Source organism: Ostrea edulis, chromosome 8, assembly GCF_947568905.1.
Source record: "Ostrea edulis chromosome 8, xbOstEdul1.1, whole genome shotgun sequence".
Classification (NCBI taxonomy): Eukaryota; Metazoa; Mollusca; class Bivalvia; order Ostreida; family Ostreidae; genus Ostrea; species Ostrea edulis.
In genome coordinates, this window is record NC_079171.1 from 22,091,936 (window position 1) to 22,106,916 (window position 14,981).

At 35.2% G+C, this 14,981-nt stretch overlaps 1 protein-coding gene across 3 annotated transcripts in view; it reads right to left on the reverse strand.

Annotated features, from left to right (window-relative positions):
* Nucleotides 1-284: 284 nt before the first annotated feature.
* Nucleotides 285-14,981, reverse strand: part of LOC125661169 (multiple epidermal growth factor-like domains protein 10) — a 51,233-nt gene continuing 36,536 nt past the window's right edge. For 2 of the 3 annotated variants that reach the window (XM_056147167.1, XM_056147169.1), the window contains 7 exons: nt 12,244-12,390; nt 11,364-11,504; nt 10,337-10,486; nt 6,961-7,110; nt 5,198-5,338; nt 2,412-2,549; nt 285-1,535 (listed from right to left, as the gene is read on the reverse strand). In XM_056147167.1, the coding sequence (XP_056003142.1) occupies nt 1,447-1,535; nt 2,412-2,549; nt 5,198-5,338; nt 6,961-7,110; nt 10,337-10,486; nt 11,364-11,504; nt 12,244-12,390 (956 nt within the window). In that variant the 3' untranslated portion in view covers nt 285-1,446. The remainder of the gene's footprint in view (nt 1,536-2,411; nt 2,550-5,197; nt 5,339-6,960; nt 7,111-10,336; nt 10,487-11,363; nt 11,505-12,243; nt 12,391-14,981) is intronic. The other variant, XM_056147168.1, reaches the window with a different exon arrangement.

Here is a 14,981-nt window from a genome sequence, read left to right on the forward strand (position 1 = left end):
AAACTACTGCATGATTTATCTTCCTGCTTCCTGTCTGAAGACTTGAAGATAAATTATTTTCTTGCACACAACTGGACAGTACATCTTTCATATGAATTCTCTTACGGTTGACCAATCACTGTACTGACCTAAGAGTTTAAATTCCCTTAAGGTTCTTAAACAAAAATTCTTATATCCGTAGATAGTGACATGTTTTTAATGTCAGTGCTTTTAAGACCTTAAATTTACTAATATGTATGATACACTAACCCCGCTTCTGATTAGGAAGTAAAATACAGTTGGTTTTTTTTATAGCTGCTTAGTACATAATATTTATTAAATGTCCATCATTTACAACAGTACAGCATAAACTCTAAGGAGTTTTAGTTTATACAAAATGTAAAGAAAAAATATATATATTAAAAACCATATATGATATACCATACAGGTATACAAACAAAAGAAAAACAACACACACAAAAGCAAGATGCAGCATAAAAAAGTAAAACATATGACACAAATAACGGTAGATCATCAAAAGTAGACATACATGTAAAGCATAAGAAAAACAAGGCACTAAATTAATTAAAGACTTAGTAAGTAAATTGACTAATAAAGAGTGCTACATCGGCCAGGTTAAACAAAGAAAAATATGGCAAATGTATTTTCTCTGAGTAAAAACCACTAAAAGACGCAAATACAAGTTATAAATACTAAACAAGAGATATATCAGTGTGTTACAGACAAGGGGACACATTGCTAACCTGCATTACCTTGGTCCTGCTGATGTTCAACTGTTGTTATTTGTTTAACAATCTGTATTCCACTAATGAAAGGTGAAGGTAACGAACAAATAATATATCTCATAACTCCTATAAGCAATACAAAATAGAGAGTTGGACAAACACGGACCCCTTGACACACCAGAGGTGGGATCAGGTGTCTAGGAGGAATAAACACCCCCTGTCGACCGGTTACATCCCGCTGTGAACCCTATATCCTGATCAGGTAAACGGAGTTATCCGTAGTGAAGATCAGTGTGTCAAGAATGGCCTAACAATCGGTATGAAACGCGTCAGGCAGCATTTGAACCACATGTAATGTTGACATCAATACTGCTGATAAATTAGTTATTGCTAAGGGAAATAATTACATGTCATTTAAAAGAGGAATACAATTAGTCAAATACTATTTGTACATTGGGAAACATTTACGTGGGTAATGATGTCTTGCAACGAAACTATCAATCTCATCAATATTCATTTAATGTACATGAAATAATTCCTATAGGATATGCATTTGATGGCGAAACTTTGAATAATACCGATATAACGAATATAAAGACATATATAGGATAGTATAAAAGTCTCCACCTATTCCATGTAATGTAATAATCTAAATATATCAATATACTAGAAATATAGTTACAAAACTCCATATACTATACAAGTATATATGTATCTTCTCTTAGTTCCCGATTTGCTTCTTGCACACCGCGTTGCACACATTAGCACAGAGCGATTTACACATGAATCCAGAGGTTCTTGGGCCTCCCTCTGAAAGAGAAATATTGCATCATTTTGAAAACAGATAGTATCATGGTTGGCAGTTTTGATTAATGATACTTTTCATAATCTTTCAATTCTAGAACATTATGTTACAAGAACTGTCCGTTAGACTGTATGTTGGCTTTTCATATAAGTATAAACTACTAGATATCGACTGGTCCGTCAGTCTCTCTATTCCACTTATATCTACAGTATGACCTGGTTATTTCGTGTACTGTGGATCATGAGTTCGATCCCCGCTCGCGTAATGATCGCACTAACACTACGACGAAGGTAGTGATTGCTCCTTGACCAAACGCTCGGCATTTAGAAGAGAGAGTCATATGTTTTCGGATGTGACCTTGAAACGAAGGTTTCGTGTTGTGGCAGCCATTGTTATGTTAGAGAACCTGCTATGAACCTGAGCGCTAAGCATAGGTTTAAATTTCTGGTACTTCACCTACTGTTGGTGAGGTCTCAATATGAGTGAAAAATTATCGAAGGGGTGTTAAACAAAGAAATAAACAAAACTTTAGTCTATCGTTCTGTCTTTTACACGTGTAGAAGTAGACATTTCCTTACGACAATGTGTTTTTTATTTCTAACATGTGAACTCATTATGTGTATTTTTAAAATTCAATATTTGTTACATTTTACATATCTTATATTCTACGTATTTTACATTTTTCGCCTAATCAAGATTCATCTTATACTTCATGCATGGCATCATTATTACAATGAAAGCTGAAGTTTCTTTTATTTACAGAAGGTTTATATTATGTCATGATGTCAATTTTACTAAAACAAAAATCATGCGTAATAATTCTTTAAACAGGGATATGCCAACTATTTTTATCATGCTTTCTTCGAAAATATGGCACCAACCTGTGTCACACTTCTTCCCCTGATATCCCGGTTCACACGAACCAGGACAGGTTCCGTTTATGTGATTACACGGTTCGTTGTCTGCACAATAACCACACCTCTCCATGCAAGCTTTCCCGTAAGATCCATGACTGCATTCTAAAATGTATGTTTATGAAATTAGGAAGATATTGGTTTATTTCATGAATGCGAATCGTTATTATATAAACAATTCGAATTGTCATATCCAAAAACAATCAGATTAGAATACAGATTCTCTAAAATAACGCACAGCTAATCAGATTAATACGAAAACATCTCATGCTTCCATTGTTTATAAACAAATTGCATCACAAAAACATACAATTAACTAGATACTGTATTCCTTTGATTGAGCTCTAATGAGGGAATAGAGAGATAGTTTATTTCTTACTCGTATATTTATAGAAAGCTCTTAAGAAAGGACAGAGAAAATTATAGCTACACACATGTGGAAAAAAGTCCCATAATTCTAAAGGCAATCCATTTTTTATTTCGCAACCTAAGATTCTATACTTCTGTGGATTTACTCTGATATTATACACTTACCTGGATTTACTCTGAGATTATACACTTAGTTGGATTTACTCTGAGATTATACACTTAGCTGGATTTACTCTGAGATTATTCACTTACTAGGATTAACTCTGAGATTATACACTTACCTGGATTTACTCTGAAATTATACACTTAGCTGGATTTACTCTGAGATTATTCACTTACTTGGATTAACTCTGAGATTATACACTTACCTGGATTTACTCGGAGATTATACACTTACCTGGATTTACTCGGAGATTATACACTTACCTCAGTTACCTGGATTTACTCTGAGATTATACACTTACCTGGATATATTCTGAGATTATACACTTTCGAGGGTTTATTCTGAGATTATTCACTTACCTGGATTTACTCTGAGATTATATACTTAACTGGATTTACTCTGATATTATACACTTACCTAGATTTACTCTGAGATTATACACTTACCTGAATTTTCTCTAAGAATATTCACTTACCTGGATTTACTTTGAGATTATACACTTACCTGGATTTACTCTGAGATTATACACTTACCTGGATTTACTCTGAGATTACATACTTACCTGGATTTCCTCTGATATAATACACTTACCTGGATTAACTTTGAGATTATACACTTACCTGGATTTACTTAGAGATTATTCACTTACCTTGATTTACTCTGAGATTTTACAATTACCTGAATTTCTTCTGAGATTATACACTTACCTGGATTTGCTCTGATATTACACACTTACCTGGATTAGCTCTGATATTATATACTTACTTGGATTTACTCTGAGATTATACACTCACCTGGATTTACTCTGAGATTATACACTTACCTGGATTTACTCTGAGATTATACACTTACCTGGATTTACTCTGAGATTACATACTTACCTGGATTTCCTCTGATATAATACACTTACCTGGATTAACTTTGAGATTATACACTTACCTGGATTTACTTAGAGATTATTCACTTACCTTGATTTACTCTGAGATTTTACAATTACCTGAATTTCTTCTGAGATTATACACTTACCTGGATTTGCTCTGATATTACACACTTACCTGGATTAGCTCTGATATTATATACTTACTGGGATTTACTCTGAGATTATACACTCACCTGGATTTACTCTGAGATTATACACTTACCTGGATTTACTCTGAGATTATACACTTTCCTGGATTTACTCTGAGATTATACACTTACCTGGATTTACTCTGATATTACACACTTAGCTGGATTAGCTCTGAGATCATACACTCACCTGGATTTACTCAGAAATTATACACTTACCTGGATTTACTCTGAGATTATACATTTTTCGAGGGTTTACTCTGTGATTATAAAGTTCGGTGGATTAATTCACTTTAGTTTTACACTGAATCACTCGCTACCATATCGATTGGAAAATATTTTGAATGCAAGGTGAAGATAACGAACAGTGATATGTATAATGAAGGGTTATATCGATCATAACCGGAGTAAGACGATCTACTTAACCTCGATGTTCTTTATTTGATGGTATGGTACAAATGGTGATTTGGCTAACCTAATGGAAGCCGTTGTTTTGTACAACAGAAAATGCAGCGTCTGGATTTATCCGCATATGATGACATCCACTCACATCAAAGGTGAAGATATCAAAGATTGATTAATCTCATAACTCCTATAAACAATACAAAATAGAGCATTGGGCAAACACGGACACCTGGATATACCAGAGGTGGGATCGGGTGCCTAGGAAGAGTAATCACCCCTTGTCGACCGGTCACACCCGCGGTGAGCCATATTTCTTGAGATATCCGGTAATGAAAAATATGATAAAAAAATATTATGCCAAAGAAAATGCACTCCTGTATATGAACTTATCTCACCATATAATTGATATCAAATTATCATCATTAGCTTGACTTTTAAACGAGGAGAGGGGTGGCTCTAACATTTAGTTTGAAAAGATTAAAAAAAAACTCCGCGCATGTAAATGTAGTTGCGTTTACCAAAACAGTATTACCGTGAACATTATTTGGGAAAACACTGTTTTGCTTTTATGCCAAGTTGAAAGTCAGTATTGTTTTACTGTGCTAATATCGATAATACAATACTGTGAAGTATTTCAGGTTTAATTGTTGCTAATAAAGCCTTGATAAAAGGAGCATTTCAACTGAGAAAAGAAATTACAGGAAAAGTGTATTAAATCTACTTGAGTTGCTACTTCAGAATGACCTACTTTCGTTGCAATACGAATTTGTCCATCCATTCATACAACCTCTGGGACATAAGCCGTCTGTTTTACTACACGGTAATCCATCAGCACAATGACCACTGCAAGTCACCATACAGTTGTATCCAAAAGTCCCGTCATCGCACTCTGAAAGCAAAGTTCAATTTATAGCGAAGAAAGAAAGGTAACTGAAATGTATGATTGCAGAAACGTGATCACCGAATCGGACTCGCAAATACTGGGAACGAAAATAACCATTCATGTGATAGTATGGTCATTTTCCAGTGTAATTTCCGCAGCTAGGGCCACAATTGATGTCATGAATATACATTATATGTGTACCCCGTGACAGGCAGTTATAAGAAAAATACAACAGAATGGTATTGTTACTCTGCAGTCCTATACAACTGATAAAATAAAATTGTGCAGACATGCTACAGGTTAAAAATGACAAGGCGATAAAATCGTCCAGAAATTTTGCAGTTTTAAGATAAAAACAATTAATGACTAATGGCTGAAATGTGAGATCCCGTGGGATTATGGAATAGGTATTAGTACCCCTTGCTTGTCATCAGAGCCGATTTAATGCGGTGGTCCTTCGGATGATACCGCAAAAACCTAGGTCCCGTGTCACAGCAGGTATCAACAGCAGGTGTGACACGATAAAAATTCTTCCCTGTTCACATGTCATAAGCATCGAACATAGTTTTGCAGTTATTCGCCGACAGTGGTGACTTTTCCATATCAAAGAAAAACTCGAGAGCGCGACGTTAAGCTATATACAACTCACCAACCATCTCAAATACACACTCAATTTAAGTCCTTTCGAAAATAGTATTCTGGACGAAGAGAAAGTTACTTTGCTACAATAAAAATGTATAATTATTTCATGAAAAGGTGAAGTTAACAAACAGTATCAATCGCATAGCCCCTTTAAAGAAAACAAAATTAAAATTAGGGAAATGCGGTTTCTGGATATATCAGAGAAGGGATCTGGTATATATTCTATATAAAACGCCATCCTCAGTTGTAAGCATACCTGTTGACCTGTCACACTCGCTGAGAGCCCTATATAAAAGGTGAAGATGATAACGAACAATGATCAATCTCATAACTCCTATAAGCAATACAGAATAGAGAGTTGGGCAAACACGGACCCCTGGATATACCAGAGGTGGGATCAGGTTCCTAAGGGGAGTTAACATTCCCTGTCGACCGGTCACACCCGCCATGTACCCTATAAGCAAAGTTATCTGTAATAAAATTAGTGTGTCAAGAACGGTCTAACAATCGGTATGAAACAAGTCAGACAGCATTTTACCCGATGATAGGTTGGTAAACTAGATTGTTAATACGACCATATAATTAGCAAAACGCTGACTTTAAATAAAACTGTTGAAACCCCTGCAGCATCAACTTGCTGGTCAGTAGCCTGTCTCGCTTTAGAAAATGATTATACGCAGAACAATCCCTTGCATATCGAATCAAATATATTGATCGATTAAACGGAGTAATATGTAGCCGAAATCAGTGTGCAAAGAACGGTCTCAATCGGTAAAATACATCACACAGCATTTAACTTAATGACAGGTTATATTGGTAAATTAGCTAGTTATCAGGACCATAGAATTTGTGAAATGGTGATTTCAAAGAAAACTGTTCAAACCCTTGAATATCAATTTGTCAGTAGCCTGCCTCGATTTAGAATCTGACCATATGCAGAATGCCCTCATTTCCATATATTCTGCATCTAAATTATATAATGATACCTTGGTCGCATTTTCCATCAGATGTGCGCTTCCATCCTGGTGCGCAATACCCAGAAGGACAGGAACCATTCACGTGATCACATGTTGCGTTCCCTCCACAATGTCCACATACACGAAGACAGCTGGCACCGTACATCCCTTTCTCGCAGGCTACAATGATAGGAGTTTAATCTTAAATGTTAATTTATCAATGACGCTTTGCATGATATTTTTATTACACTTTCTCCGTCATGATCACTGTATAAGTCAGTACACGCAATGTATTAATTGATCAACAACATAATACTTTTTGTAGTCCTCTACTGACGAAGTCGAAGGTGACTTTCGGTTTGCGCTCCGGCCGTCTGTCCGTCAGTTCAGTTTTCCGCACCTTTTTATCTGTTCTTGCTGATATTTATCGAATATTTAGTACATTCTTTTGCCATCAGAAGTTACAGATCACGTTCGAATTTTGTCTCAGTCCGTTGATGTTTCACTTAGTTATAGCCCTTGGAAAATAGCATAAATTATCAGTTTTCAAGACTTTTTTATGTGCTTCCAGAAGTTCGTTTGATATTTCGTGTATTGCTTTGCTATAACATATTACAGATTGAGTTTGAATTTCGTCTCAGTCCGTTGATTTGCATTTAGTTATGGCCCTTGAACTTCGAAAAGTAGCATGGATTTGTTTCGGTCCATTTATTTTTCACTTAGTTATGGCCCTTGAACTTAACATAAATCATTAGTTTAAGTCCCAGTTTCTCATTTCTGTAGATAAGAGTACTAAACTCAATAAAACCTATAACATAGTAATACAACAATGTAGCTAAGTTATTCATGATCATCTACATTTCACAGTTGATAGACTTGGTTAAATACCTAAACCTAATTATAAATTCATCTTTTTTCCTGGTTTAGTCTTTGTACCTGAATAGTAGTTGACTTCTAACCATTCCTATCCTGGTTCCACAATTTTTCCTTTTACCATAACCTACATAATGAACTTTGAATATTGTTGTGGTGCAGTAATTTTTGCAGCCGGTAGGGAACTGTGTATTGCCATGCAATACTCTCAGAATGTTTGTTATATCTAAATTGATAGATTTCGTATTGGAGTATCAGTAGCATGTCTAACATCCGTACAAAGTTTCATCTAAATAAAGGCAATTTGATCTTTAATAGGGTATCTTGTTTACAGTTTCCATCATCTGCATGTTTCCCTCGGGATGAACAATATTGGGAATGACAAGACCCATTATCGTGATCACAGGGTTTTACCAGGGGTAATGTCCACAATTGTGATGGCATCTATGTACAATAACCCGTGACATGCAGTTATAAGACAAATCGCATCTGGTGCATCCAAATTGGTACCGTATAAGTTTTACATACAATAAATTATCACCGATATGATCCAGTTATAAACAATGCATACATAAACATTCCACAGACATTCAAAAGTTATAACATTAATACAATCAAATGAATGCATTACCATTTCCGTGACATTATAGAGTTATAAAATTGATACCATTAAATTCCACAGACATTCTAGAGTTTAGAAATTAAACAAGGTTATAAAATCCTCCAAAAATTATGCAGTTTCAAAATCACTACAATCAATAACTAATTGTTGAACTGCACATTCAATTCATGACCTTCCAAAGATAGTTTTCCAGACAAAGAAAAAGTTACGTCACTACACTAAAATGTATAATTACTAAATTGTGTAATCAAATCGTGAAAAGGGGAAAATAACGAACCCTGATCAATTAGAGTAATTACAAATTATATAATGCGCTATATAAATGCCGCACATTATTATTATTATTATCAATCTCTTCACACAAAGAATACAAAATTAAGAGTAGGGAAACAGGAATCCCTGGATGTACCAGTGGTGGGATCCCTGTCAACCTGTCACAATCACCGAGAACCCTATATCTAAATCAGGTAAACCGTAATCCGTAGTCAAATCAGTGTGCTTGATGTCAAATGCATTTAAGGAATAACTTGAAATATCTAATTATATTATTGAAACCGGCTTTATAGTTTTCTTTGAAATAATAATGTACAGATCTTTCATTTGGAGGTTTGTTTTTATTTTCCTTCGCCTTCGAATCTACTCCCTTGTCAATACCGATTAGCAAATTTTATGGTTATTATAACATGTTTTAGCAAAAACATTGTATATTTATTGTGCTGAAGCTTTTCTCAATAGAAAAAAACCCTAATGTTGAGTTTCGCTATATATTTAAATCTCTTTTAGATATATACATATTCAATTTTGTAAAAGATAAAAACATTATGCACTAAATGATGGTAATCGAAGTACACACTGTGGATATCCAGGGGCGGATCCAATAATTGCAGTTGGGGGCAACTTAATGAGGCATGGGATCAGGGGCGGGGGCACCTTGACGCCCAGAGTCGATCCTGGGCTAAGCCCTGGTGGGTATCCTATGTCGTAATTTTTACTATTTTCTGTCATTTTTGATAGAGGTAAATCAATACGATCACGCAAATTTTATGGATTTTGGGGGAAAAAGTAAGTTCTCCCAAAAAAAGTTGTTCAATAAATCAAAATATTTTGTCATTTATTGCTCTGAAAGTGAAGAAATTATTTCTTCTTTTATCCTTTACATTTTTGTAAACAAGAGACCCCAATTTACCTAAAAATTTGAAAAATTTGCCGGCGCCCTTCTTAAATCCGCCACTGAAATCGATACATTTACTATCATATTTTGTTTTGTAAAATTAAATGTCCCCTCGTCTGTACTTAGATAATAAATTAAATAGTAAATGTATAAATCTGCATTTTTGAAATTAACACTCGTCACTGATTCACAGAGAGTTCTAAGATATTTTAAGAATAACTAAATTGCGGGTTTCATTTGAACTGTTTGTTATATATGTAAACTATATATTCCTGTTTGAATCCGCGTTAAGAAAGGTTGTCAGTACCCCTTGCTTTTCGCAAGAGGCCACTAAGTGAGGGGGTCCAACGGATGAGATCGCAAAAATAGAGGCTCTGTGTCAAAGCAGGTGTAACACAATAAAGATCCCTCCCTGTTCAAAAAGCCATACGCGCCAAACATAGGCCTCGATTTTGCAGCCATTCATTGACAATGGTGACGTCTTCTCTATAAATATGCATCCCTGCTCAAAAGCCGTAAGTGCCTAACATAGGCCTAAATTTCGCAGCTATCCATTCACAATGTTGACGTCTTTTGCATAATACATGTAAATTGGATATGCATGATGGACGTGAACTGCATATAACCTCTTTCTCTATCTCTAAGTACAGACAAGGCAAGAAAACTTTTTTGTTTTCATTGTCAACTAGAAAATGGCATTGCCTTCAAATTGGGAAAAAAATAAAATGTTTCACAATTACCTTGATCACATTTCCAATCTGATGCTTTCTTCCATCCTGGTTCACACTCTTGTGGAGGACAAGAACCGTTTACGTGATCACATATAGCCATTCCTTTGCAATGTCCACAGACATGACGACAGTTAAGGCCGTAGTATCCTTTCTGACAGGCTACAATAATGAGAGTTTTATGTCAGGTATTAATTAATCAATGATTCTTTGCTGGGGTGCAACGTCAAGCAATGGATTTTAATATTTATCACAGTGCTACTTATAAAATCACATATTCAAACCAAAGATTTTGAAAGAAAGAAGATTACTGGATGAAACGAAAGTATTCATTTTCAATCATAACAAAATCAATCGTTAGAGCTCATTGATGTAGTGCACTAAAGTAGTTATTCTCTCTCTCTCTCTCTCTCTCTCTCTCTCTCTCTCTCTCTCTCTCTCTCTCTCTCTCTCTCGATATTATCTTTAATATGTGGTCAGTAAATCCCATATATGCAAGGCAGAAACATTCCATATTGAATTAGTTGACTGCGTATGAACTACAAACAATGTAGGAAATACATAACTTACCCACTAATTAGCATATATGTATGAGAAATGTAACTGGCATGATTTTGAGCCTGAACCAAATATAACGTCACACACGTGTGACTTGAGAAGCTGTGTAGCTTAGGTATTTGTGGTGAGTTCCGGTTTCAGATTAAACAGAACTTGGAAATTAATTTCTTTGACCGGAGTTTTCAGCTGCGTTATTACGAAGTCCGCCTCTATGAAACCAAACTGGATTTGAGATGGGAAATAACTCGTCTATTAACTGTCATAAAGGTTTACCTCTGACGGCGGCGTATTTCATATGTGATCAATGTAAATCAATGAAAATACCACATATTGGAGGTAAGAGATAAATAGTCATTTTAACTAAAATTGAAGGTGTAAACTTATCGCCGTTTCGCAAGTGGACATATATCCAAACATCGATATCCATTCCGATTAATTATTTGGGCATATATATCCCAAATTTTCAGTGTTCTACCTTTACCTTTATTGCAGTAAGAATGTGTCCATCCATCCGTACACCCCCCGGTACATACACCGTCTATTTTCCTACAGGGTAATCCGCCAGCACAGTGACCACTACATGTATCCCTGCAGTAGAATCCATAACGTCCGTCATCACACTCTGAAATGAGAATTTTAAAAGATGGTTTTAAAGCATCAAGAGATTATATCAAATCTTGGCGCACTGATTTTGGCTGCGGATGATTATTATATAGCTAATAAATAGTATACTATAAAATCTGCGTAAAATCTAGAAAATGTTAGCTTTCAATATCCTGAGAATTTATTGAACGCTAACTTTGCATTGCGTAAATTGTATGCGCCCGAAACATTCCGAGTATGAGCGTTTAATATTGACGTTACCGTCACAACGTAAACAAACCAAAATGGCAGATGACGGTCCTCCGAATCTGACAGAGCTAGTATTTGTTTTAATGTACTTAAATTATGATGTCCCCATTCACAAAATCAGTTTGCCTCATGCATTAATGACGGGTTAAATATTGAACAGTTAAGAAATGCCTGTTGATATTGCACACTGCCAATATTGATGAAATCTCGTCTATTTTGAAGTATTTTGAGTGAAAAGGGATATAATTTAACGACTAAATACTTTAGCTATATAATAAAAGTGTTATTGAACTTTTATTGGTGAATATCGGCACTCGTTGGCTGTCAATAGGGCTCATGGCGGGTGTGAGCGGTCAGCAGGGGATGGTTACTCCTCCTATGCACCTGATCCCACCTCTGGTGTGCCCAGGAGTCCGTGTTTGCCCAACTACACATGTATCTATTTTGTATTGCTTATATGAGTTGTGAGATTGATCACTGTTCGTTTTCACCTTGCATTATAAACATACCTTCGTCACATCTCTTAGAGTTGAACTTCCATCCAGGTTCACAATGCCCAGAAGGACAAGAACCATCCACGTGATCACATGTTGCGTTTATTGCACAATGTCCACAGACTTGACTACAGCTAGTACCATAAAATCCTTTCTTACACCCTACAATGATAGGAGTTTTATGCCAAAACACTATTGCTAATTCATCATAAAGTTTGCAAGACACCAGACGCCCTCTTGTTTATTGAATGATAAAGCAAACTGAAACATGCAACATCCAGCTTTTTGTAGTTTTACACATGACTGTATGTCTGTAAAACTACATTTCTCCATACCGGATTTCTTTCTTTATCAATCTATTGAAGAAAGCTCTAAATGAATAAAAACACCTTGGATAGCATATACCTAAAGGGTTTATTTAATGTCATTTGGATGAAAAACTAGAAAGCTGTCCATTCAGTGGGGCCGCCGCCAAATATTACATTGTAATGGAGGTTATCTTCGTAATTCGAAAATTCAAAACTTAGTTCAAGAATAAGATTGACCTAGTGTACACGAGTGGCATGATACTTAAATTTTCAATCGTATGATATAGCTAATCGCATGTGTTGTGATATGTCATGGTGGTATGATGCTTAATTCATCCTTTAAAATGTTATATCACATACACACACACACGCGCGCACACACACACATATATATTATCAGCAATCAAGTTTTTAAAATAAAATCATGGGTGTACAGTAATTGCAGTTTACTTGTTCTTCTTTTGTATTGCACGCCTTGAATAATAACGTGAACAGTAAAAGTTCTAATTGATTGATAGTATCAAACTTTCTCTCATCAGAGAGCGCGTTGTGCAGGCTTCTATTTCATCTCTTTCACCGCCTTTCTACAGTTAAACACGCTTATAACGAACACACTGATACGTAGTTCATGATTATTGCGAAGTGATATTTATTACCATATTGTGACGAACATAATCCCCAAAACTCGGATATAACGAAGTTGTGTTGTAACGAACTGTTAATCGTTGCCCCCGTTTGTTCGCTATCATCATGTTTCACTGTAAAATTCTTGATACTGAATGAAAGAAATTGGGTTCTTGTTTTCAGACACAGAAGTAAAAGTTTCACTGTACAAGATCAGGAAGTTCGGTTCTTGTTTTATCGAGATAGAAATACAATTGTCAATAAATAGAAACTGTATTGCATATACAAAGTACATGTTCGCTATGCATTGGTCATTTGGTTGTGATATTCATCCATTATGGTTAATGGATAAGTGCTTTGACCGCATTAAACCTAATACTTAATGAAAGGTAGTGACTACTTATTCGCCAAGCGCTCAGAATTTTAAAATGCGAAGTGGAACCTTAAAACCAAAGTTTCGTTTTGCATTACCACGACAATGAACTCTTAATGTTACGGTTTAAGTTTGTGGCACTTCACCTTCAGCAGCTGTTACATCTCAGTATGAATGAAAAATTCTAAGAGACATAAAACAAAAAAACAAAAAACGCTTGTACGCTATCCTAATATTTTAGATTTTAAGTTCGTCCTACACGCTTAGCGTATATATCATATGTACACTCAAAAACGCAGCTACGTGTTTAAATAAGAAAGTTCGGTATGACTATTAATTAACATTTTACCTTAGTTAATTAATTCGTTCCACGTTTAAGTCGGAACACTTGGGTATCACATAACAATCAGTTCGTGTCTCTGATTGGATGTGTTTTATACTTAAACAGAAATAACCTACACGTGTTGAGATAAGTTATATAGCTAGTGCAGTGTGGAAATAGTGTTCTTCTTTGTAGAGAAGATTATTTTCCCACAGGTATTTATCGTTTTCTTAGAAAGATAATATTCTAGATAAACGTAATTGAATTGATTAAAATTGAAATTCTACATATATCACCAGTTTAGACAGACTTTGTTTTCGGCTTTATCTGTTTTTTGGATTTTTTGGGTACCTCAATGCAATATCCTCATCTTTAAAGTTAGTCGGAGCTTACAAGCAGTTTGACATGAAAATTCATTTTCAAGATTTCAAAACTGCAAGTACTACTAAACCTCCTAGATGCCATATCTGATTTCCCAGTATATTAAGATAGGATACAAATTTTTGATGATTGGGAAAGTGTTACATACATATGCAATGGGCATATATTCTTGATGTCACCCAACTGAATCGATGCTGCATAGAATGTTCTGCGCACGATTAATTTATAAACCCGGACAGGGTACTGACAATTACGATGATTATTCGGGTGTTTGTCTGCTTTGCAGTCGGGAGTTTGCTTTTCCAATTTGCATGTACCATAACACAATATCAACTCTACTCATACAAACACTCACATCCATATACATTCCGGAAGAGGGATTAAAATGATTTACAAAATTTGCACTATTATATATGGTGACACAAAAAGAGCTGTAACTTTGGAACAATGTTTTCAAATAGACACTTCCACTTTCAAAATCGCTTTTTCAAGATTCAATGCTATATAATGTGTCTCTAAAGAATGATAAATGTCAAGGTGTGATAAAACACCGTGCATCGTTGAAAACAATTAGTATGTGTTATAGAATCATGAACATTCTGATGCCATTTTGTTTGTATCGAGATCGAAAAGATGCAGACGGAGTAAGTTTTTCGTTACAACAATTCTAGTAGAGATTAATCATCTATACTAATATGGAATTCTGAAGTCCTCAACTTTACGTCAATATTAGGTTGTAAGATTT